This window comes from Mycteria americana, chromosome 20 (assembly GCF_035582795.1).
Source record: "Mycteria americana isolate JAX WOST 10 ecotype Jacksonville Zoo and Gardens chromosome 20, USCA_MyAme_1.0, whole genome shotgun sequence".
NCBI lineage: Eukaryota > Metazoa > Chordata > Aves > Ciconiiformes > Ciconiidae > Mycteria > Mycteria americana.
The window spans coordinates 7,135,100-7,156,508 of record NC_134384.1 but is presented as its reverse complement, the minus strand read 5'-3'; the positions used below and the strand labels follow the sequence as shown (position 1 = coordinate 7,156,508).

The 21,409-nt window shown below is 58.0% G+C and overlaps 3 protein-coding genes across 8 annotated transcripts in view; 2 read left to right on the top strand and 1 right to left on the bottom strand.

Annotated features, from left to right (window-relative positions):
- The window catches only part of LZTR1 (leucine zipper like post translational regulator 1), a 37,263-nt gene extending 31,291 nt beyond the window's left edge, over positions 1–5,972 (top strand). For both annotated transcript variants that reach the window (XM_075521876.1, XM_075521875.1), the window contains 4 exons: positions 944–1,093; positions 1,304–1,409; positions 2,262–2,342; positions 5,159–5,972. In XM_075521876.1, the coding sequence (XP_075377991.1) occupies positions 944–1,093; positions 1,304–1,409; positions 2,262–2,342; positions 5,159–5,275 (454 nt within the window). In that variant the 3' untranslated portion in view covers positions 5,276–5,972. The remainder of the gene's footprint in view (positions 1–943; positions 1,094–1,303; positions 1,410–2,261; positions 2,343–5,158) is intronic.
- Positions 5,973–8,894: 2,922 nt separating this feature from the next.
- Positions 8,895–17,043, bottom strand: RNPEP (arginyl aminopeptidase). Its single transcript, XM_075521530.1, has 11 exons — positions 16,632–17,043; positions 16,342–16,482; positions 14,622–14,770; positions 13,900–14,016; positions 13,541–13,776; positions 12,822–12,935; positions 12,444–12,556; positions 11,988–12,096; positions 11,087–11,311; positions 10,320–10,462; positions 8,895–9,191 (listed from the first exon to the last, which is right to left on the bottom strand). Exons 1-11 carry the CDS (start codon positions 17,010–17,012, stop codon positions 9,027–9,029), a joined length of 1,893 nt encoding a protein of 630 aa, XP_075377645.1. The 5' UTR covers positions 17,013–17,043; the 3' UTR covers positions 8,895–9,026.
- Positions 17,044–17,716: 673 nt separating this feature from the next.
- Positions 17,717–21,409, top strand: part of NAV1 (neuron navigator 1) — a 78,734-nt gene continuing 75,041 nt past the window's right edge. For 2 of the 5 annotated variants that reach the window (XM_075521992.1, XM_075521991.1), the window contains exon 1: positions 17,717–17,798. The gene's annotated coding sequence lies outside the window, so the exon portion shown is untranslated. The remainder of the gene's footprint in view (positions 17,799–21,409) is intronic. The other 3 variants (XM_075521989.1, XM_075521988.1, XM_075521990.1) reach the window with 2 other exon arrangements.

The following is a 21,409-nucleotide window of genomic DNA, read 5'->3' as shown; positions in this document are numbered from 1 at the left end:
AATAAGCCTTTAAGCAACAGTGATTAAATATTTTTTTCAATTTGATACCCAGCAGGGAAAGATAGGAGGAAATTAAAACTGTAGCGATTCTCTAGAGGATGTGTAAGAAGCTGCACTGCAAGACAAAGAATCTGTAAAATCACAGGAAGGGAAAAAGGGTGTAAAGCATAAGGTGGTTCAGTGAAGTGGAAAGCAACACATGTCCACTGAGGTCAGAAAGAGTCTTCTGATGGTGAACATCCATTTTGAATCATGTGAAACTTGAATCTCTTTCTCAATTGCTGATAATTAAGACTGGGTATGAATAAGCATAACAAAAAGTGGTGCATAACAGAGACTAGATTGTTCCCATACTTTGTTGCAGAGGCAAGTTCACCCTTCTGAAGATGAGTACTATTCTCCCTCCTCAGTACATGGGTGAAGTGGGTTTGTCCCTCGCTTGTGTGTTCTGTGTACCTGCACCTTTATGTTCTGCAAGTCATTGTGTTCACATAAAATTTCTATTTCAAATACTGTCACAATTTTTTTCCAGTCCCAGTAATAATATTCAGTATTAGTTACCGTGGTATTTTACCAGAAGCATTTCACAGCTCTTAAAACAACCCTGCATGATTGGCAGCCTGTAGATACCAGGGAAATTCATAATGCTTTAAGCTCTCTACTGGGTCTTATGCAAATTAGACAAAAATCAAAGCACCATGTGTCCTAATTTTCAAGAAACAGAGACAAATTTCAGGTAGTGCTGGTGGAAATTAGGGGGATTATATTTGGAGTTCTCTCACAGGCAGACATATGAAACAACAATTTAGCAGTGTTTTTGCCCAGGTTGTCACCTGAATTTGCTCCTTTGGAAGCTGTAGTGCTTAACAGCAGCCTTTGAACAATACTGGGTTAAACCATCTGTCTGCAGAATGTGTTACATCAGTTTTATTTCCTTTTCCAGTTACTTTGAAGCCATGTTCCGTTCCTTCATGCCAGAAGATGGGCAAGTGAATATTTCTATAGGCGAAATGGTTCCCAGCAAGCAAGCATTTGAATCTATGCTTAGATACATTTATTATGGAGAAGTAAACATGCCTCCTGAAGACTCCCTGTATCCTTAAATCTAAAGTAATTGAAGTATCTGTCTAAAGTGCACGTACAGCAGCTCACCTTCCTTTTGCTCTAGATGGCCAGGCACAACCTGGGAGCATTGTCAGGGTTGCATTAACAGGCACTGCATTTTAACTTCTGTCATTGATTTGTATTTACAATCAGTGCTGTTGCCTTTGCTTTATGTTTTTTTCCTTAATGAGATTAACAGCTACCTCTTTGCTGCACCTTACTATTACGGCTTCTCCAACAACAGACTGCAAGCCTATTGTAAGCAGAATCTAGAAATGAATGTCACGGTGGAGAACGTACTCCAGGTAACTGTCCCCAAGCAGCTTTAGTGAGTCGCTTGACCTAGATACAGGAAAGCCAAAGGGTCTAGTCAAGTGGGTACGCCCAGTGCCAAGTTCACTGAGTCACTCCCAAACTGACATCCACTGAGACTGCACAAACCCTTCTAATGACAGTGGCCCTGCGTGGTTAACACATATGCAGGAGCGCAGCCTTCAGCAGCTTTGTTTCCTTATCTGCTTTTTGTGTCACTAGTGCTCCTGTGCTGAAGTGTTTAACAGATATTGCTCATCTGGCCAACAGGATGTTCCTCTTGAGCTCCTCATCCCCGATTGTAGACCAGTGTTTCTAAAAGGCTTTTAAAGATGTACCATGTGCTCAGCACTCAACTCCAAGCCCTTTTTCAGCAGACATTTGTTCCAGGGCAAGCGGTGATGTGCAGGTGACGTTTGTCTTGTTTCATCAGTGATGCTGACAGTATCTGGCAATGAAGTTTAACCTAACAAAAAATATTCTGTGATAAAAAAGCCTACAAAGCCATCTACTAGGTAGGCAGACCAAACCCACTGCAACACAAGCAAAATCAATTCCAGCGTTAACTGCTTTTGGCTCTTGCCTGTGCCAGTCTCACTGGGACACTTCAGGGAACCTGGCTCTGAAACAGATCTGCAGTTTCCTACTGATTATCTCCGGAGGACTCCACACATTTTAAATCCAAGGCTTATTTTTGAATAGTTCAGAAAAGATTCAGGTTTGTAATGAAAAATGGAGATGTTTCCCTACCTCAGAGGAATTACCTCCTCTGAGTCAGAACAGTGTTTGTGCCCTGTACATCTGAGCCATGCAGAAGGAAAATCACGTCGTTGCTTTTGCTCTAGATTTTAGAGGCAGCTGACAAGACCCAGGCCCTGGACATGAAGAGGCACTGCCTGCACATCATCGTTCACCAGTTCACCAAGGTTGGTTGCATCTTTTCTGGGGCTTTTGAGAGCTGCTGTCCTCTTTCGCTGTGTTGGTTAAAGATACATTAATATAGGAATCCATTTCATTCTTTCTCATGTGAGACAGCTGAGAGCTGGCTGTGAATCACTAACACTTGCTGAGAAGTCTGCTAGGCATACTTTTCACACTAAAAATAAACGAAAGACTAGAACAGCCTGGTCTGGAAATGTGAAGACCTTCCAAAACAGAAGTTACACAGAATTGCTTCCATTTCCACTTGTTCCAGCTGTTAATTTTGTGCCATGCCATCATTGGGTTCTCATGTGTATAGCAAGAGAAGTTTGTTATGTATTGAGGGCACAAATCTTTCACTAGCAGTTCCAAGTGTGCTGTTCATATTTCTCTTGAAGTATTCTCTGTCAAAGATGTTACATTGTCATGTGCTCAAAAGGCAAATGACCATGTCCTGGATGGGTTTTCTGTAGTTCCCATGTTTTGATATGTGGGATGATGCATTAGTGATAGGAAAGGTAGAGAGCCTGGTGTGCTGATATTCCTCAAGAGAAGAAGGGTATTATCATTAAGTTGTTCCTATGAGATATGATCCTTCCATGAGAGTTTTCCAGCATGTCACCAGTTTGTTGCACAACTATTACCATTGTTGAAATTGATAGATAAATCATAGGAATTGGGATTGCTGGATGCTACATACTTATTGATAATAATTACCTAGTTAGTATTCAAGTAGCTCTCTATCTTCTGTATATTTAATCTCACAATCCTCCCGTCAGTGCCCATGGGGAAGGAAAGCACCACTCAGTCCAGTTTGTATCTGGAGATGAGACAGAGGGAGGTATTCAGGCTCTTTATTAAATGCCTAAGTTGCCCAACTGTAATGCATTTTACATTCAGAAATAACTGAAAATGCATAAAAAGCTTTGAGAGTGGAGCCAGCATCCAGGAATCGCACTCTCAGTGGAGAGTCCCCAGCACGAGGTTGCAGCCTCTGCCTTCATCTTAATGTGTTTTCTTCTGCCCTTCATTAATCCTGCTGAGTGGCCCAACTTCAGTAGGGGATGGAGAATGGTCCCACCGTGGGTTACAGGATAGCCTGGGGGTTGGGACATCTCCTCAGATTTGGGGTCAATGCGTTACAGTCCCTGAGAGCCGAAATCTCACGGTCTCAACTTCCCAGTGGAGGCCACAGGAAGACAAACAGGTTGGCGCGATTCTCACCAGAATGTACTGGGGGGAAATGAACATTGCGACATTTCACAAAGGGATTTGAACTGAAGGGCGTTACTCAATTGTACTCCACTAACCAGAATATGTGGAAATGTTTTATATTTAAACTGTTGACGGTTAGAACAGTTTTCATCAAAGTGTGGCTGGAAGACTGTCAAGCAGATGTGCACGAAGAAATCTTAATTATGCAATGTTTTTCTTTAGCCTGAGAGGCTTCAGTGTGTGATTTTTGGCCCGGCGCTGGGTGACTCTGTGTGGCTGGGCACGAATGCTTGCCGTTCTGCTCCCTGGCAAGCCACAGGCTCTGAAGGGTGATTTGTTCTAGCTGCGCAAGCCCGGTGGGTGATGGAGGCTTAGACAGGCCGGGTGTATGGCCGTTGGGGTCTCCTGTTCTTCCAGCTTGATTAATGCTGTTCTCGATTCGGACTGTTAAGGAGTTTTCCCCACAGTAAGAACACTAACTGAAGAGCTGTTCCCAGAGGTTTGCTAGTTTGGGCAACATGTTTTTAGGCTCTTGTGTGTCAGTATTGTGCAAAAGCCCTAATAAAACTGCTGTTCTGAAGTGTTTGTACTGACACCCTGATCTGTTCCTCCGCAGTGCGTGTCTCGGTGCAGGGCCAGGATTCCCACCAGTCTCTTGCCCTCCCAGTCCTCGTGGACCCTTATTTTGGGGATATTACTTCAAGCACATGTCCTGAGCTCTTTCTGAAAGCGTTACTCAGCCGTTTCCTTCCTGGGTTTCAAAAGATGCTCGGGACATCTTTATTCTTTATGACAGTCGAGCTTCTTAGAGTGAGGTGATATCTTTTATTAGATCAGTTAATACAGGTTGGATAAGTGGACAGGCTTTTAGGCAGTCTGCCTTCAAGGCTGGGCATGTATGTTAATAACACTAGAAAGAGGCATTACTGGCTCATTGCTGTGAGGTTGTGGAGAAGGAAGGAATGTGTAGAGCTCCTTTTTGATAACAGTTGAGCTTCTGAACAGCCTAAGAGCATAAAATTTGTTGTAGATTCACATATATCTGATGTGGCGAAGGTTTTTGTTGGCTAGTGACCTGCTTTGACTGCGGGAGGCGTGCCAGCAAAACTAGCGTGGACACTAAGCACGACCTCTCCTTAGGAGCACACAGGAGCGAAGAGATCAGGTCCTAAGTCACGTTCTCAGTAGAAACACACAGACTTCAAAGTTCAGGGCTGTGCTGGTGCCCAGCTTTGCTTTTTAGGAGAGTGCTTAGTTGGCATCCACCAGCGGTAGAGTTGTCAATATAAACAGTAATTACACTCCTTTCTCAGAGAGGCAGTGCTGGGGTCAGCATTTCTGCTGCTCTCCATTCCCATCCCCTCCATGCAGCAGTCTGAAATTGGGTTGTAAGCGCAGGAAGTCGTGACTGGAGCCCCCATGGGCGGTCCTGCAGCCCAGCTCCGTGACTCTGATTTCACGCCGTACGTGCCCAGCCTTTGACTTGCCTGACCTGCCTGTTTCACGTGGGGTGGCAGGGGTAAAGCGGTGACACTTCAGCTATGATTTGGGGAGGGTTTTAATTTCTTTCTGTTTTTTTTCTGTTCTGTTTTTCTTTTCCTTGAAGGTCTCCAAGTTGCCAAATCTCCGCTCCCTAAGTCAGCTACTCCTCCTTGACATCATAGAGTCGTTAGCTAACCACATATCAGACAAGCAGTGCGCAGAGCTGGGCTCAGACATATGACATGCTTTGGTAATCGAACTTTTCATCTGTTCCTCAAAAAAACTAGCACTTTACGGCTGACTCTCTTTTTTACCATTCCATACTGAGCTGCTCAGAGTGTCTACACAATATAGCGGGCGGCCAAGAGGAGCATGGACAGCCAACTTGCTCTCCCATGGATTTGCTTGGTTTGTACCTTTGTGGAGAAGGGTTTGGTCTCTGTTACACAAATGTAAAATTGAAACCATTACAGGAATGAATTTATTCCATGTGGCTTTGGGAGTAACTAAGTTCAGAATCAAGCCCTTTATTACTTTTATACTGCAGTCATAAGTAAGAGAGTCATTAATACTTTGAAACACAATATTTAAAGAATACTATTTAAAGAACTTCAGCTGACACAGCCAGGGGCTGTAAGGGAGTCAGATATAACAAAACTGGAAACAGAGAGTGTGGTGTTTGCAGTGAGGCTGACTGTTGGACCAGAATGTAGTGACTTTTCAGAGACTCTCTATGGTGTGGATTAAAAGATAAGCCCTTTTGCAACTTCCTCGATTGGTGGGCTGCAGGAAGTCCAGACCTGTGCTCTGCAGCAGGTCAGACTAGACGATTACAGCGGTCCTTTCTGACCATCAAATCCATTAATCCTGTCTCGCTAAGCCTTTCTAAATCAATTTATTAATAAAGAGTTAACATCTTCTCCTGGCATTTCATGATTGACTTGGCTTTCATTTTGGAAAAAATTAAGCAAAAAGAGCTCTGAGCTTGATGAAGGTCACTTTGTTAAAAATAAGTGTGCTACATCTTGTTACTAATTTTATGCTGAAGTGTCTTCGTTAGTTGTTGCCTTTGCAGGAAGGTGAACGAAGGCAGAGTGCCCTTCCCAGCCAGTTCAGAAGCAGCTGCTGTTCCCTCCCGGTTGCAGCAACCCAGCTCCCCGCCGTGCTGGATGCTTCCCACGCTGCAGAGGGGAGAGGAGCTTTACCTCTCCCTGGCTGCTGAATGATGCAGCTTGGTTGGGGAGTGTCGGAGATCAGCTGGTGTTGGTGAAACATCTGCAGACAGAACTCTCCCCAGCCCGAGAGCCCCCAGGGCAGCCCAGAGGAGGGACTGACACAAGCTGAGAATCAAAATCTTGTCCTGCCTTAAGCCGCACCAGTTTGCAGAGGTGGAGCAGAAGGCGGTGCTGACGTGGTGCTGCTCTCTGCTTGGCTTTTTGGAATGGCATGAGTTGGCTCGAGCTGGAGCGGTCAAGATCCCTCCTGGGAAGCGCATCTGCCCAGCCCCTGTGTTTCCACCCTTGCAGCCATAGTTTTTAATTCAGGCCACTATAGTGTTCCCGGTGCAGTACGAGATGCGAGCTCCTGTTCAGCATCCTGTAGCGTGACATGCACGTGCGTGCTTCGGTATGCTGAGGGCGTTGCAGTCTCTGTGCAGTGGAGAATGCATCATTTCATTTAATCCAAGGGAACTGCTTTAGGGACCACTCGATCTGTCGCCCAGCTGATGGCTTGCTCAGGTGAGTCAGACCAGAGGTGGCAGATGCATCTGAGAGCCAAGGGCTCATTTTCAACCAGAGGGATTATTTCCAGATGCCTCATAGGTAATGAAGTCTCTTGTCAGAGGTCATGTTAATTGTACCGACAATCTGCATGTTCCCTGGGAAACCAGAATATCTGCAAATGGAGAAGGTTTATACGCTACAACTTGTAGGAATACTACAAGTTTTCAGCAATGCTGAATCCACTAGAGGACACCCATTTCCCAAACATGCGCAGCCTGGTTCCCTCAGTAAGAAACAACGGGCTGATTTCAACCATGCCATAACCAGCCCCTTTGACTCCATTTTCTCAAACTATCTGGAGTTTGGAGCTTATTCCTGAGCCCATCAGCAAGGAAATGCGCAGTCTCTGCACCCTCTGAGCCGGGGCACTGTGGGCATCTGTGCTTTCAAGGTGGCTTTGGCTTGGTCCTGGCTCTAGTGGCTGTAGTGCTCGGTCAGAGTTGCATCACATCAGTGGGATTTATTGTCTGAAAAATTGCAGTCAACGGAATTGTTACGTTGTCGTGATTTGCCTCTGGGCTGCTGTTGTGCAGGGGGCCAGGACCGTGGGCATGGGCAAGGCTGACCCCCTTCAGCCTGAGTCGTGTCCCCCCCTGCACCTGGGAGCGCAGGGGGGCTGTGGGGGTCCCCCTGCCGTTTGGCCCTGTGGGGCTGGGCTGGGTCGGGGAGAAGGAGGCAGGGGAAGTGCCAGGGCTGTCGAGGGGGAATGGGCCAACCTTCCCGTAGGATCAGGTGGATGCCCTGGGTTTCCTAAGGGCTCTCGGGACGGGAGGTCCGGCAGGAGCAGCCGGTGCTGGAGGAGCTGCCACCGCAGGCCTGGCAGCAGGGCCAGCACACGCATCGGGGTTTATTGTGCTTTCTAGGGGAACTGGGGGTTCTTGTTATTGCCACCCCAGAGCATCCTTTTGAGGCAGTGGCCTCAAGGGCCTTTATGGCCTGCAGGTTCCTGGGGTTACTGGTTTTAGTGCAGCCTTGGGGCAGATTTGTACTGGAATGTTGGGGAGTGTGCTCACATTCCTGCATTTGATGAGGAATAAGTAACAGCGTGGCTGTCTAGCTTTGTCTTGGTCCTACAGTCTCCAGCGTATGTAGGCCACACGGGCTGTTTAAAGCCCTCAAGTCCTGCTTTACTGGCATCATTGTCCACACTCTGGGATTTATCCCAGCAAACTGCAAAGAACAGGTCCCAGCTAAGCACGTGGCACCACCTCCGTGCCCGTTCACGCTTGTGGCGTTTGCTGTCAGCATGTGGCTGCTCACCGGAGCAGGGACTCATTTTCCTGATTGAACAAGCCTGGATAAAAACCTGTCAGGCTGCGCAGGGAGCAGAGACCCCCCCATCCATTATGTTGCTGTTCAGAAATCTGCTGTAGTTGCTCCCTGTGTGTCAGATCCAGGATTATGAGATGCTCTTGGCCCCCAACGGCTGCTCCCACCCAGCACGGGCTCCCCTGCCTTCACCTCCTCCTGCCTGCACGGAGCTGGGGGCGGGCATGGGAGCCCACGCGATGCTGCCGGTTTGCTGGCAACTCTCCCGGGGGGCTTGGCACGCTGCCTGCCCCTCTGCAGCCGGGAGAGGGACCACTGGTGGGAGAGCAGGAATACACTCCTATCCCTGACCCCAAAGTGAGCACCAGTGTGATAGGGGGCAGACACCTCGGTGTGTGAAGAGGGAGGAGGACAAGCAATTCCCAACTCATCCTCTGCAGCACCCGGGAGTGCTGAAGCCAAGAGGTCCCCGTTTTGCCACTCCACGCCCCTGACAGAGCCTGCAGGGCCCCCGCAGGGTCAGCTCCCCAGGGTGCCGACAGCACCAGCCCCCCAAGGCAGAGGACCAGCTCCCCCTGTCCCCACTGCCATGTGGGACCTGTCACAGCTTGGCAGGAGCTCAGCAAGGACCAGACCCTGGTATGGATCAGGACCTTCTTCAGCTGCTCCAGGCCCATCCCGCCTGTGCCAACACCAGGAGAAGCCACCAGCCTCCTGGAGGGACCTGCACATCCCGGACCAGGGCTGGCAGTGTCCCCTCCTGGGGCACCAGTCTGGTTCCCAGCCAGGAGGAGCAGGGAGTCATGCTAAGGCTGCCCCTGGGTTGCTGCCCATAGGTTGAGAAAAATTACAAATTTTAATAAGGAAATGTGCGGTGAGGGAGAGTGCGCTGGGGTCCTGCCAGAGGGAAAGCCCGCAGAGGGAGCAGCCCAGGCTGCACTAGTCCTCCGTCACCTCCAAGCCTAGGATCTTCTTGACGTAGTTCTGGACGTTGACGTGAAGCTGGGGGGCCGTAGCCGAGAAGGTCTCCATGGCCAGGGCCCGGGCTGACTCCGACCCGCCCCACATGGCGCGGTAGAGCGGCAGGGTGTACTTCTGCTTCCCCTGCAGAGGCAGAGCAGGGGTTACCCCCCAGCCTCCTCCCCAGCTCCAGCAGGGTGAAGCCCCAGGACCCCCACATCCCCCTCAGGGCACAACACCTCCAGCATCACCCCCCTCTTGGCCAGGAGAGCACAGAGGGATGGGAGAGGGTAGAAAATGCCGCTATAGGCAGCCCTTGGCACTGTGGCACCTAGAGAGGGGAGAAGACCTTGACCTTGGAGAAGGAGCAGGCCCATAAGTTCATGAAGTTCAACAAGGCCAAGTGCAAGGTCCTGGACGTGGGTTGGAGCAATCCCCGCTGTCAGAACAGACTGGGGGATGGAGAGCAGCCCTAGAGTAAAAGACTTGGGGGTACTGGTGGGTGACAAATTGGACATGAGCCGGCAATGGGTGCTCACAGCCCAGAAAGCCAACCATATCCTGGGCTGCTCAGAAGCATGGCCAGCAGGTCGAGAGAGGTGATTCTGCCCCTTTGCTCCACTCTAGCGAGACCCCACTTGGATCACTGCGTCCAGCTCTGGGGTCCCCAGTGCAAGAAAGACACGGACCTGTTGGAGCAGGTCCAGAGGGGACCATGGAAATGGTCCGAGGGCTGGAACACCTCTACTGTGGAGAAAGGCTGAGAGAGGTGGGGTTGTTCAGCTTGGAGAAGAGAAGGCTCCGGGGAGAACTTACTGTGGCCTTCTCATATAAAGGGAGCTTGTAAGAAAGACTGAGAGAGACTTTTTACCAAGGCCTGCAGTGACAGGACAGGGGGCAGTGGTTTTAAACTGAAAAGAGGGTAGGGTTAGATTGGACATAAGGAAGAAATGTTGTTCGATGAGGGTGGTGAGATGCTGAACAGGTTGTCTAGAGAGGTGGTAAATGCCCCATCCCTTCATTCAAGGGGGTAATGCCCCCCCAAACATTCAAGGCCAGGTTGGACAAGGCTTTGAGCAACCTGATCTAGTTGAACATGTCCCTGCTCACTGCAAGTGGGTTGGACTAGATGGTCTTTGAAGGTCCCTTCCAACCCAAACCAAGAGCAAGAGCCAACCCCTGGCCCTCTGGCGCAGAAGGTCCTGTGCCCTGTGCCCGTCTCTCCCCCGATGGCACGTTGCCAGGCACAGCCACCGCTGCCCAGGGACACACCTGGCTGTGGAGGAAGTCCTTGACCTTGCCGTACTCTGCCTCGAGGTTGTTCTTGAGAACAATCTGGCACCAGCGGAGTCGCAGCTCGGCATTCTGGGCCTTGGAGATCTTTGGGTACATCTTGCTCAGCCTCTCTACGTTGCCTGCAAGAGGGGGATCGTCACTGCCCCCGTGACGGCTCTGCCTCCCAGCCCCTGCTCCGAGGGGACCCTGCGAGTCCACCCCCGCTGCGCTGCAAATGCTCTGGGATCCTCCCAGCCACGGGCCAGCCCTGAACCCCCCCAAGCCTCCCGGCACCCCCAGCTCTGGGAGCATCCCAGGCACTCGCTGGCTCCGGGCAGGAGGGTGCCTGTGTTGGGCTTCCTGGGGCCAGGTAGCCCTGCAGAGCCATGTGCCCGGTGGCTTGGAATGCCAGCACAAAGGGTAGGGAGGTCCCTCAGCAAAGAGTGCAAGGAGAGGTGAACACGGGGATGTGACAGCCCAGCTGAGCCAGCCTGGGGACAGCAGGGCTCCCCCCCTGCCACTGCACGTGTCCCCATACGTCTAGGGATACGCTTCCCCTGGCTCTCCACACCCCACCGCACCGATCAAGGCTTCCCAGACACCAGGAACCACACTGCTGGACCGCAGTGGGGACGGGCTGATGGCCATGCACCCACACATCCCACTGACATGTCCTCACACCTCCAGCCAACTGGCTGGACTGGGGCACGTCACCCCATGTCTCCCCTGGGCACCGGAGCCCTGGGAGGTGGCCTGGCCCTCACCTTCTGGCAGGGGGGATTTCTGCAGGACCTGATCCAGGAAGTAGACCAGCTGGTACGTCCTCCACGCCGTGATGTCCACGGCTTCGATCGCCTCCATGTTCAAGCCATCAGCTGCCCAGAGCTCTGCCAGCTCATCTGCCGGCTTCATCAGCTGCTCCCCTGGCGAGAGGTCGGGCAGGTAGGGGGGCCAGCCTGGCGTGTTCAGCCAGCGGTCAAACTCAAAGCCTGCAGTGAGGAAGGAAGGGAGAGCTGGGACGGGTTAGCTGAACCCCATGCTGGGTGCTGCTGCCCAGACACCCGCTGCCTTCTCCAAGGGTGTCCCCAGCACCACCAAACCTGCCCAGGGATGGCAACAAGCAGAGACTAACGGGGTGAGGCCATTAAGCCACCCTGGGCTTGGTGTGTGCTTGTGCTGTAAGAGCCCCACCACCACCAGTGAGATGAGCCGGCTCCGGGACAGAAAGCTCCTGCCAAGCCTGGCTCTCCACAGCAAGGCTGAGCTGAGTCGAGCCTGGGGCACCAGCTGAGCCCGATCCCAGCACTCGCCAGCGGCTCCACCAGCAAACGCTCATATACTGGTGCTAGAGACTTGCCCAGCTCAGCTGTCCATGGGGAAACCCCACCAAACAGCACCTGAGCACAGAGCACCGACTGGATGGAAAAAAAATACCAGGCTGAGCAGGCATGCGCCTGAGCCCAGGTTAGTGTCTGATCCCAGGCCAGCCAGCGCTGGGCTGCCTCCATCAGAGCCGAGGCCAGTAGCGGCAGCAGCGTCTCCAGTAAAACCCACAAACCGACGCGCACAGGGTCTGCATGGGGCACGGGACGGCTCCGATGCCCACGGGGTGCCGGTTTGCAAAGCGGCGCCCCAGTCCTCTGGCCAGGAAGGCTCCATGCTGACCTGGGATGGAGTCCACGCCTTTCTCCTTCAGCTCTGGGAAGTACTCCAGGAAGAAACCAAGGGTGTCATCCGCTGTGATGCTCTGGAACTTGAACTGGTTCACGTAGGCCTGCGGGGACGGCCGGGGCGTGATGCCGCACACGCTCACCCCCAGCAGCGCTGCCCGGCCCTCCCCGTCCTCCATCTCATGAGCCCACGCTGACCCCCATCTCCCTGCCCCAGGGGCTGCCCAGCCCCCTGCACATCTCTGAGCCTTGCCACCACCTGCTGCCAGCACGGGGCCAGGCTCTGCCCTCATCTCATTCCCCCCATGAACATCTCTATTTCCCATCTCCTTTTTCCTCTCCCCAGCCACCCTGTTCAGCCCGTCCTCCCCAGGGTCTTGCTGCGCTCTGGCCTCCTGCTGCGAGGCTCTGTATGACTTGGCACCTCCACCTGGTACCTCCTCGTACTGACCCGGAGGAAGGCATCGAACTTGCTCTGGTCCCCCACAAGATGGGCCAAGTAGCTCACGAAGCAGTACCCCTTCTCGTAGGGCGTTTCGTTGTACGTGTCATCCGGATTGACACCTAGAAAAAGGGAAAACCCTCAGGAATCATCTGCCCATCTGCAAAACAAAACAGCCCTCGTGTGCGCCAAGATTTCGGCTTTCTGTGCTGGGTGGAAGCCTGTCACATCCCTCCCGGAGCGGTTGCCTCACTCGGGTCCCACCACCAGCACCAGTTCCATTGCAAGCCATGAAACACCCCAGCAGCAGGGCTTCCCCCCCCCAACACCACACCTTGCTTGCCCCGCTCCCCCTGGCCAGCTGCAGGACAGGGATGCCCCACAGACCTGGCTCGATGACCACCCGCAGCTTGTTGAGCGGATGGTCCTCCCCCGTGTTGTCCATGTGCTGGCGCAGAAGGGCCCTTCCCGTCGCAGCCTCCAGGCAGGTGTATGCCGAACCTGGGCAGAGACAAGCAGGAGGCGTTTGGAGACCCCGACCAGACCCGTGTGCTTCAAGTGCACGGGGTGCTGCGACAAGAGGGAAACAGCATTAGCTTACGAGCTGGGAGAGGAGGAAGCTGAGAAAAAAGGCATTGGGATGGTAGAGTTGCAGAGAGACAACCCAGCCCTCTGTTAGCAAGAGGTTTTTAGAGCCATTTAAATTTATCTGGATGCAGCAAACGGTGCTGGGCTGCTGGATGTGACTGTGTGTCTGGGGGGAGTTCAGGGCTGCTGTTATCTGCTCCCTGAGGGAGCTGCGGGAGCAAGAGGAAGGCGAGGCTGGGCAAGATCACAGCACCCATGTCCCCGGTACGTGGCTGTGGGGGCTCCGTCCATCTCTCAGAGCAAGGGCAGTTCTGCTGCTAACACGAAACCCCTGGGGCGTTGCAGGCTGCTACACTTCACCTCTTCTGAGATGCAGCGCGGGCTCCGGCCCCGCATGCGGCACTCAGAGGGACGCGTTGAGCTGCGGCGCACGGAACCCAGACCCGCGCGGGTCCTGCCTGCAATGGCATGGCCGCACGCAGGGACTCGGCACCCCGCGGCCGGGCAAGGCCACGCACCGTAGACCTCAGTGGAAATGCGCCTCTGGGCGTACATGGTGAAGCCCTCGTTCAGCCAAAACTCGCCCCACGTGGCGTTGGTGACCAGGTTGCCAAACCAGCTGTGGGAGATCTCGTGGATGATGACGTCCACCAGGGAGCGGTCCCCGGCCAGCAGGCAGGGCGTCACAAAGGTGAGGCAGGGATTCTCCATCCCGCCGAAGGGGAAGGAGGGCGGCATGAACAGGATGTCGTACCTGCCGGGGAAGAGCAGGCAGCTTGGGTCAGACCCACCTCCTCCTGCGGACACTGCTTGGGACAGAGGGATGCTCCTTCCCCGGCCCCAGGGAGCAAAGCCCTTCGGGAACAGGAGGCCGTACCTGCCCCAAACATAAGGTCCAAAGAGCTTCTCTCCAACCGCCAGAAACTCCTCGATCACCCCATCGTACTCCTTCTTTGCAGCCTCGATCAGGCAGGGCTCAGCCCAGACACGGCTCCTGGCCAAGTGTGCAGAGGAGGAATTTTTACCCTTTAGCGGACTTTTACCCTATTGCTTCATCAGACAAAAACTGCACGTTTATTCCACAGCAGAATACAAGCCTGCTGATAAAGGAAGCTAATAAGACCGATAGTGCAAACTGCTGTAATTTCTTTCCTGGTCTGAATGCCAAAGGGCTTTTATATGGCTACTGTGACAGCCGGGAACCTGAACAAAGCACCGGCCTTGGGAAGAGACCTGGGACCCTCCATGAACGGGAACTGCTGCTCTCATTCACCTGCACAGGGGAGAAATGAGCAGAGCCAGGGACACCCTCAAAAGCAAGGGGACCTGGCACCGAGGCTCCTCCTCACTCTCGAGAGCAAGAAGCATCCTCACCCGGCAGAGCCCACGGTCTGACAACGCAGCACCACGTGCACAGCAGGCGGGGGACTGACCGGGTCACGCTTACAGTCGGTGTCTCCATGGCTGCCTGCTCTCCAGAGCTCAGCGGTGCAGGGAGAGGCAGCAGGCAGCCGCCACGGGAGAGCATGGCATGGGAGCTTCGCCGTGTGGCTCCCACAGCCAGGGCTTAACACTCAGGTCTCCTCTAGAGCCACTTACCTTGGGCCAACGTCAGCAGACACAATGTCCCCAACAGCTAGAGCAATCAGGTACGATGGGATCGGCTGGGACATCTTGAAGACGAAGGTGTTATCCTTCTGCTTCTCCCAGCTTGTGGCACTCATCACAGCCGTGAAACCCTCGGGAACCTGGACACATAAATAAAAACATCTATTAGATCCGTAACATACAGAGTGGGACGTCAGCTAACGCAGCCAGGGATGCCACGATGTCTGACAGTGAACACGTCCCAGCACGCTGAAGGTGACTGGGTCCGTGGGCACTGCAGGTTTTGGGACGCAGATCAGAGCAGTAACACCCCAAGCTCCAACTCGGGATCACAGCTGCATCCCGGCGACAGCATCACTCGGCACTTGGGCTCAAACACTGGCTGGGTGCAACACCAGGACACCCAGAGCTGCCGTGTGAGGTGCCGACGAGATAAAGAAATGCTGGAGCTGCTGGTGCTGAAAGGGCAAAGGATGCAGATCCTTCAGATGCTGGCTCTCCTCCCATTTCTTACACAACAACTCGTTTTTCCTGTTCTCAAGCCAAAGTAGAACCCATGGCCAATCCACCGGCCTGGGCTGAGCCCTGGGAGATTGATCCGGTCTCTCTTCTTCCAAATGTGGGGTGAGCCCCCGCGGTGCCGTGCAGAATACGGTTTTCTTGATACAGAGCATCACGCCGGGGCTCTACGACAGCCAAGCCCCAGGCTCACCCATCCTGGGGGACGCTACTGAAGCTTTAAGGGCGGAAATTAGAGCAAGAGGCAAAATAAATAAATTCCAGCATCACCAGCTGCCACCACGTGCCATCAGCCTTGGCTTGGTGTCACACCGATAAGCAGCCTCCCTTGCCCGCAGCAGGCCGGCACACCGGGGCGGCCCAGTGCCGGTGCCACCGTGTGACCGCCCACACACCAAGGAGGGAATTTGGATTATTTAGTCCCGTTTTTGTACTAAACCTGGGGACCAGCGGCTGCTCTTTCCATCCTGCAAGCCTGACAGCCCCAGCACCCCCACCAGGACCCGGTGCGGCCCGGCGTCATCCCCCTCCTCCAGCTGTGTCCCCCCGCGCTCAGCTCGTCCCAGTCGCCCTCCCGCTGCTACACACGCCAAGAGCAGGCATCCCGCTGCCCTCGGACTGCGACGGGGCGAAACCAGGGTTTTCTGTGATAATTAGAGGAATTACTTAGACAAATGCAGCAGCATGAGGAGAGCAGGGAGGTTTAAACACCGAGCTGATCCCAACCGTTAGCTGATATTTTGGCATCAAGCACTAATTATTTCGGCCACCTCCTGCTGGGAGAGAGGAGCTTTCAGCAGGACGGCCGGCACGGACACCCGCTCGCAAGAGAGTGTGCAAAGCGGCGCCCAGCACGTGTGGCTGAGGAGGGCCGGGGTCTGCTTGTATTCATCTGAAGATGAATGTAAGAGAAAAATGGGAGCGTAAATGAGTTATTTCTCAGTGCCTTCTCTGCTGGAGGCCTGTGGTGGAGGATTTGAAGCGACAACCATCACCTCCAATGTGCTGGTGCCGCACGCAGGCCCGGGCGGTGCTGCTGACGCAACGCCCCAGTGTTTCGGCGTGTCCCGCAAGGGAGCGGGCAGCTTCCCCGCGAGCAAACGCTGCAAACTCGGGGAGGGTTTTGCTCCCGCCAGGCGTGAGGGGGGCGGCCGGCTCTGCGGCCCGGCATGCTGCCAGCGGCACCGCTTACCTTCACCGTGGCCGAATAGGTGCATTTGACCGACGGGGTGTCGAAGCCGGGGAAGAAGGACCTGTTGAGGACGGCCTGGCCTTGCGTGTACATGTAGGGCTTCTGCTTGCCCGCCGTCTGCTCGGGAGCCAGCCAGCACACCTGCGGGCAGGGCGGGAGGGAGGGGAGAGGCCCCCGGGTGAGGCCCGGCCCCGGGCGAGCGCCGGCCCCGGCTCCTCGCCCGCGGGTGCGCTCCGCTGGCGCAGCCGGGGCCTCTCCCCGCGCCGCGCGGCCCCCCCGGCGCCGCTCACCCCGGGCCCCTCGCCCGCCTCGTAGTCGATCTCCAGGGTGAGGAGCTGCCCGGCGCGCGGGGGCCCCGGCAGGGCGACCAGCAGGGCGCTGCCGTAGCCGGCGAAGGGGCGGCTCTCCACGGGCAGCGCCTGCCCGCCGGGGGGCCCGGGGGCGCCGGGGGGCGGCAGCAGCGCGGCGCGGCGCACGGCCAGGCTGGGGTGCGCGTCCAGCCGCAGCGGCCCCGCGCCCTCGCGCGCGCAGCAGAGCTCGAGCCGCGCCGTCCCGCGCAGCCGCCCCGCGCCCGCCGCCGCGAACTCCACGCGCAGCGAGAGGTGCAGGTGCCGCAGCGCCCACGCGCCCGCGCTGCTGGCGGAGGCCGCGTCCCGGCCCGCCGCCGCCATCGCCGCTCAGGGGGCGGGGCCGGGGCGGAAGGGGCGGGGCGGGGCCGCCCGGGGGCGGGGCGGGGCGGGGCCGCCGCCGCGGCGGGAAGGGCGGGAAGGGGCGGGGCGGGGCCGCGCCGGGAGACGGAGCGGGGCGAGGGGCAGGGCCGGGGCGGCGGCGGGGGCGTCCCCTGGCGCGGGGGGTTGGGGGGGATCCCTGGAGGGAGGATCCGGGGGGGCACCCATGGGTCAAGGGAATCCATGGGGGGCACCCATGGGGCGGGGGGGTCCGTGGGGGATCCGAGAGGGGGCCCGTGGGAGGGGGGGATCCGGGAGGGGGGGTCCATGGGGAGACCCATGGCGGGGGTCGCGGAGGGACATAGGGAGGGACCCATGGGGGGATCCAGTGGGGGGATCCGTGGGGCAGGAGGGTCCAGGGAGCACCCGGGGGGGGTCCGTGGGCGATCCCCGGCTCAGGCTTCGCCGGCGGCTCCAGGCGTCGCGGCCCGGCAGCCGAGCGGCACCGGGGGCAGCGGGGCCCGGGCGGGGCCGCCCCGGAGGGACCGAGCGGGGCAGGGGCGGCCCCGCACCCACCTCTCCGTGCCGGCGCCGGGGCCGGCAGCCGGGGGCCGGGGGCCGGGGGCGGGCACCCCGGGCGGCCGGAGCGGCGGGGCCGGGCGCGGGCCTGCGCGACTCCTCCCCCGGCCCGGCGCGGCGCGGTGTCCCTCGGCCGCTCCGCCAGTCTGCGGCCGGCGGCGGCACCGGGCGCTGCCCGCGGGGCTGCGGCGGGACGGGGCGCAGCGAGCGGTGAGTGCCGCGCCGGCCGCCTGGCTCTGCCCCGCGGGGCGCCGGGGACCGGTGCGATGGGGGACATGGCGGTGGGACCGGGGGTGACGGGGGGAACCGGGGAGACGCGGGGGACACCCCGGCGGGGACCGGAGGTGATGGGGGACACCCCGACAGGATCGGCGGTGACACGGGGGACACCCGGCGGGGGATGGCAGATGATGGGGGGCACCCCGGTGGGGACCGAGGTGACGGGGTCGTGCTGCAGGGACCAGCGGCGACACGGGGGACGTCCTGGCGGGGACTGGGGGTGACGGGCAGCGGCTGTGGGGGCTGGCGCCACCTGAGACTCGGGGCAGCCCCCCCGGTGTCCCCTCCCCTGTGCCCCCCGATGTCCCCACCTCTCCGCACGGACCCTGTTTCAGCAGTGGGACCCGCAGCGTGGGCCGTGCCGGGGGCACTGCAGCCGGGCTGGCGAGCTCCTGTGTCCCAGTGCCCCCCAGTGTCCCCCGGACACTCCCCGGCCCCGGCCCCGGCCCCGGCAGAGGGGGGCTGCGGGAAGCCACCGCAGTGCTGGAGGCAGGTGCCGGTGCTGCCTGCTCCTGCCTTGCCTCCCCAAACCAGCGAGGACAGCAGTGCCAACAAAGGGCGACAGGGGGAAACTGAGGCACGGGGCTGCCGGGATGGGTGACGGTTCTCCAGAGAGCTGGCCTGGGGTGGGAAAACGCCTGTCGTGCTGCCCCAGAGGGGAGTCTCCGCAGGCAGAGCAGGTCGGTGCCGGCAGCTCGTGGTGTCTGCCCCCATTTCAGGCACAGGAAGGTGCTGCGGGGCTGCGGGCACCCATGGGTGGTCCCTGGATGGGTGCCCAGGGCTGTGCGGCTCCGTGTCCCCATGCTGGCATGGGGACAGCAGGGAGGGCAGTGGGGACTTCGGCTTTTTTTAAAATGCTGTTTTCACCGATAGTGAAGGGGCCGGGGGCCTGATGGCTTTTCCCTGCCGGGTGCTTGGCCACCCTGGGGTTGCTCCACCACCCCAGGGATGCTCGGCCCCCCCCGGCCCACCCACTGGGTTGGCCGAGGGGGAGCCGAGCATCCCTGGGGTGGTGGAGCAACCCTGGGCCCCATGTGGGATGGCTCCCATGGAGCCGGCAGTGTCGCAGCCCAGCTTCACTTGGCGCTGCAGCCCAACCGGGATGGCACGGCACAGGGGGAGAACTTAGAGGTGACTTCGACACGGGCCGTGTCCCCCATGGGACATTAACGTGCCATCACCCTGCGGGAGGGAAGCGGTGAAGACCCACAGCGTGCGTACACTGGGGCTCCTGTTTTCTTGGATTTCACCTAAGAAAAAACCAACTGGGAGGAGAGCCGGGGAGCCTGGGTGTGCCGGGCTGCTGGTTACGCAGCCATCCCTGCCGGATGCCCCTGGCTGGCCCGAAGCGGGTAAGCGCGTGCCCCCGCACAGGCAGGGTTTGCCCACGGTTGCTGGGGTCCCCAGGGCTTTGCCGTAGCTGCCCGTGCACCCCAGGGCTTTGCCGTACCTGCTCATGCTGTCATCCCTGGTGCTGGAGAGTGTCTGGGTGTTCCCAGGGGGTCACAGGGACGGGGGGAGCCCCCTGCATGCCCCGGCAGGGTGTGTTGGTGCCCGTGTTGTTACAAGGTGGGGTTGGACACCCCCCCCCCCAGTTTTGCAGCCAGGGAAGCTGAGTCAGGAAATCCCGGCTGGCCTGGCCGGATCCTGGCTGAGTCATTTTGCAGGCGCTGAGTAACTGCCCGTGTGGTGCTGCGGGGGTGCCGGGCTGCCCGCAGCCTCTATGGGTGGGCAAGAGCTGCCTGCTTTGCCTGCTGTGCCTGCGTATGCGCCCATCAGCTCCCCATGGCCCTGGCCTCACCCAGCTCGCAGCCTGTGCCCACCTCAGTGCCCTCCTTGCCCTGCCAGTCCCGTGCCTCAGTTTCCCCCCGTGTTTTCCTGTGGGTTTCCCTCCTGCCAGGGACTGGATGGGGCAAAAAGCTCCTGGGGTGTGGGCATGGGCTGGATCCGGCCCTGCAGCACATCCCTGGCAGAGGGAACCGGTTCCCAAGGGGCCAGGGTGGGTCTGAACCAGGGGAGATGGGGTGGGATGGCGAGCATGGGGCTGGGTGAGCTCTGGTGTTGGTTGGGAGGGGACTGATGTCCCTGAGCCAAGATTTGGGCCTCCTCCTCCTGCTGAGGGGGTCTCCAGGCTGACTCTCGGTGTGTGGGGAGGGGAACAGGTTGGGAAGAGGGATGGGGATGGGATGGGGACGAGGACTGGGATGGGATGGGATGGGGAATGAGGATGGGAATGGGGACGGGGACAGGGACAGGGATGGGGCTGGCGGGGGCTGGAGCAGGGCTCAGGGTGCAAGTGGGGACGCCACGGGGTGATCCAGCCGGCCTCGCTGGCACCAGGTTATAAATAACCCACTGAAACACGAGGTTTTTTCCTGCCGGCCCCCCCCGCTGCAGCCCCATGGACAGGAAAAAGGTGTTTCCGGCTGTGGACGGGAGCGGGGCCCCTGTCCCGGGGGGGACGCAGGGCCTGGGCCATGGGCAGATGGGCAGGGGGGGGCCAGGTGACCCCCCCCGGGCTGGTGCTCGGGGTGCAGCCACTGAGCCTGGGGCTGGCCGGACCCCTGACCCCGGCGGGGCCACTGCAGCCCCCGGGGCCCCTGGCTGGGCTGGCTGCGAGAGCCCCAGGCTGAGCCACCAACCTGCTGCTGGGCCTGGCTGGAGCCGCTGTGGGGACGGGACACGGTGCCACCAGGCTCGCGGTGCCACCAGGCTCGGGCACCCTGTCCCATCCCCAGTGCCACCGGGCTCAGGCACCCGACAAGCACGTACCCTGGGGCCATGTTCCTCCTTCCCATGCCCGGACCAGGATTCGTGCGGAGCCGGGAGAGCCAGAGCCGGTGCTGTGGGGAGGAGGGTGCCTGGCCGTGCCCGTCACGCAGTGCCTGTCACCCTCGCAGAGCCACTTTCGCTCACCGATCCATCGGGATGTCCCCTTGCCTGTGCTTGCTCCCAGGGGGTCTGACAAGCTCCAGTGCCAGCAAAGTGACAGGGGGACATCAACCTGGGATGGGGACATCAGCCTGGGATGGGGACACCAGCACAGGCTGGGTCTCCTCAGCACCCATTCCCACCACTGTGGTGACACAACTCCCCCTGCTCTGCTGGCAGATGGGTGACAGCCACCCGTCACCTGTTGGGTGGCAGCCGGGGATGCCCCGCGCTGTCCTCCCGCAGCCCTTTGCAGCCTGGGCAGGGGGGGAACCAGGCAGTGACAAGGATGGGTCCCCAGGGACGGGGCAGCTTGGAGCATGGTGGCTCTGCCTGCTGCCCCGTGTGTCCCCAGGGAAACCCCAGCTCATGTCACCAGCCTGTCCCCAATGGGCAGGGTCAGTCCCCAAGCCCTAACCAAGCCCAGAGGAGTGCCAGCCCCCAAAAACACACCCTGGGGAGCTGGGACCCACTGGGGCAGTCAGTGGCCGCAGGCAGTGACGAGGCCAATGGCAGCACGTCATGGGGAAACTGAGGCACGGGCTGCAGGCAGGTGGCAAATTGCCAACACCTCTGGGTCCTCCTCGAATGCTCTCAGGTGACAGATCGGC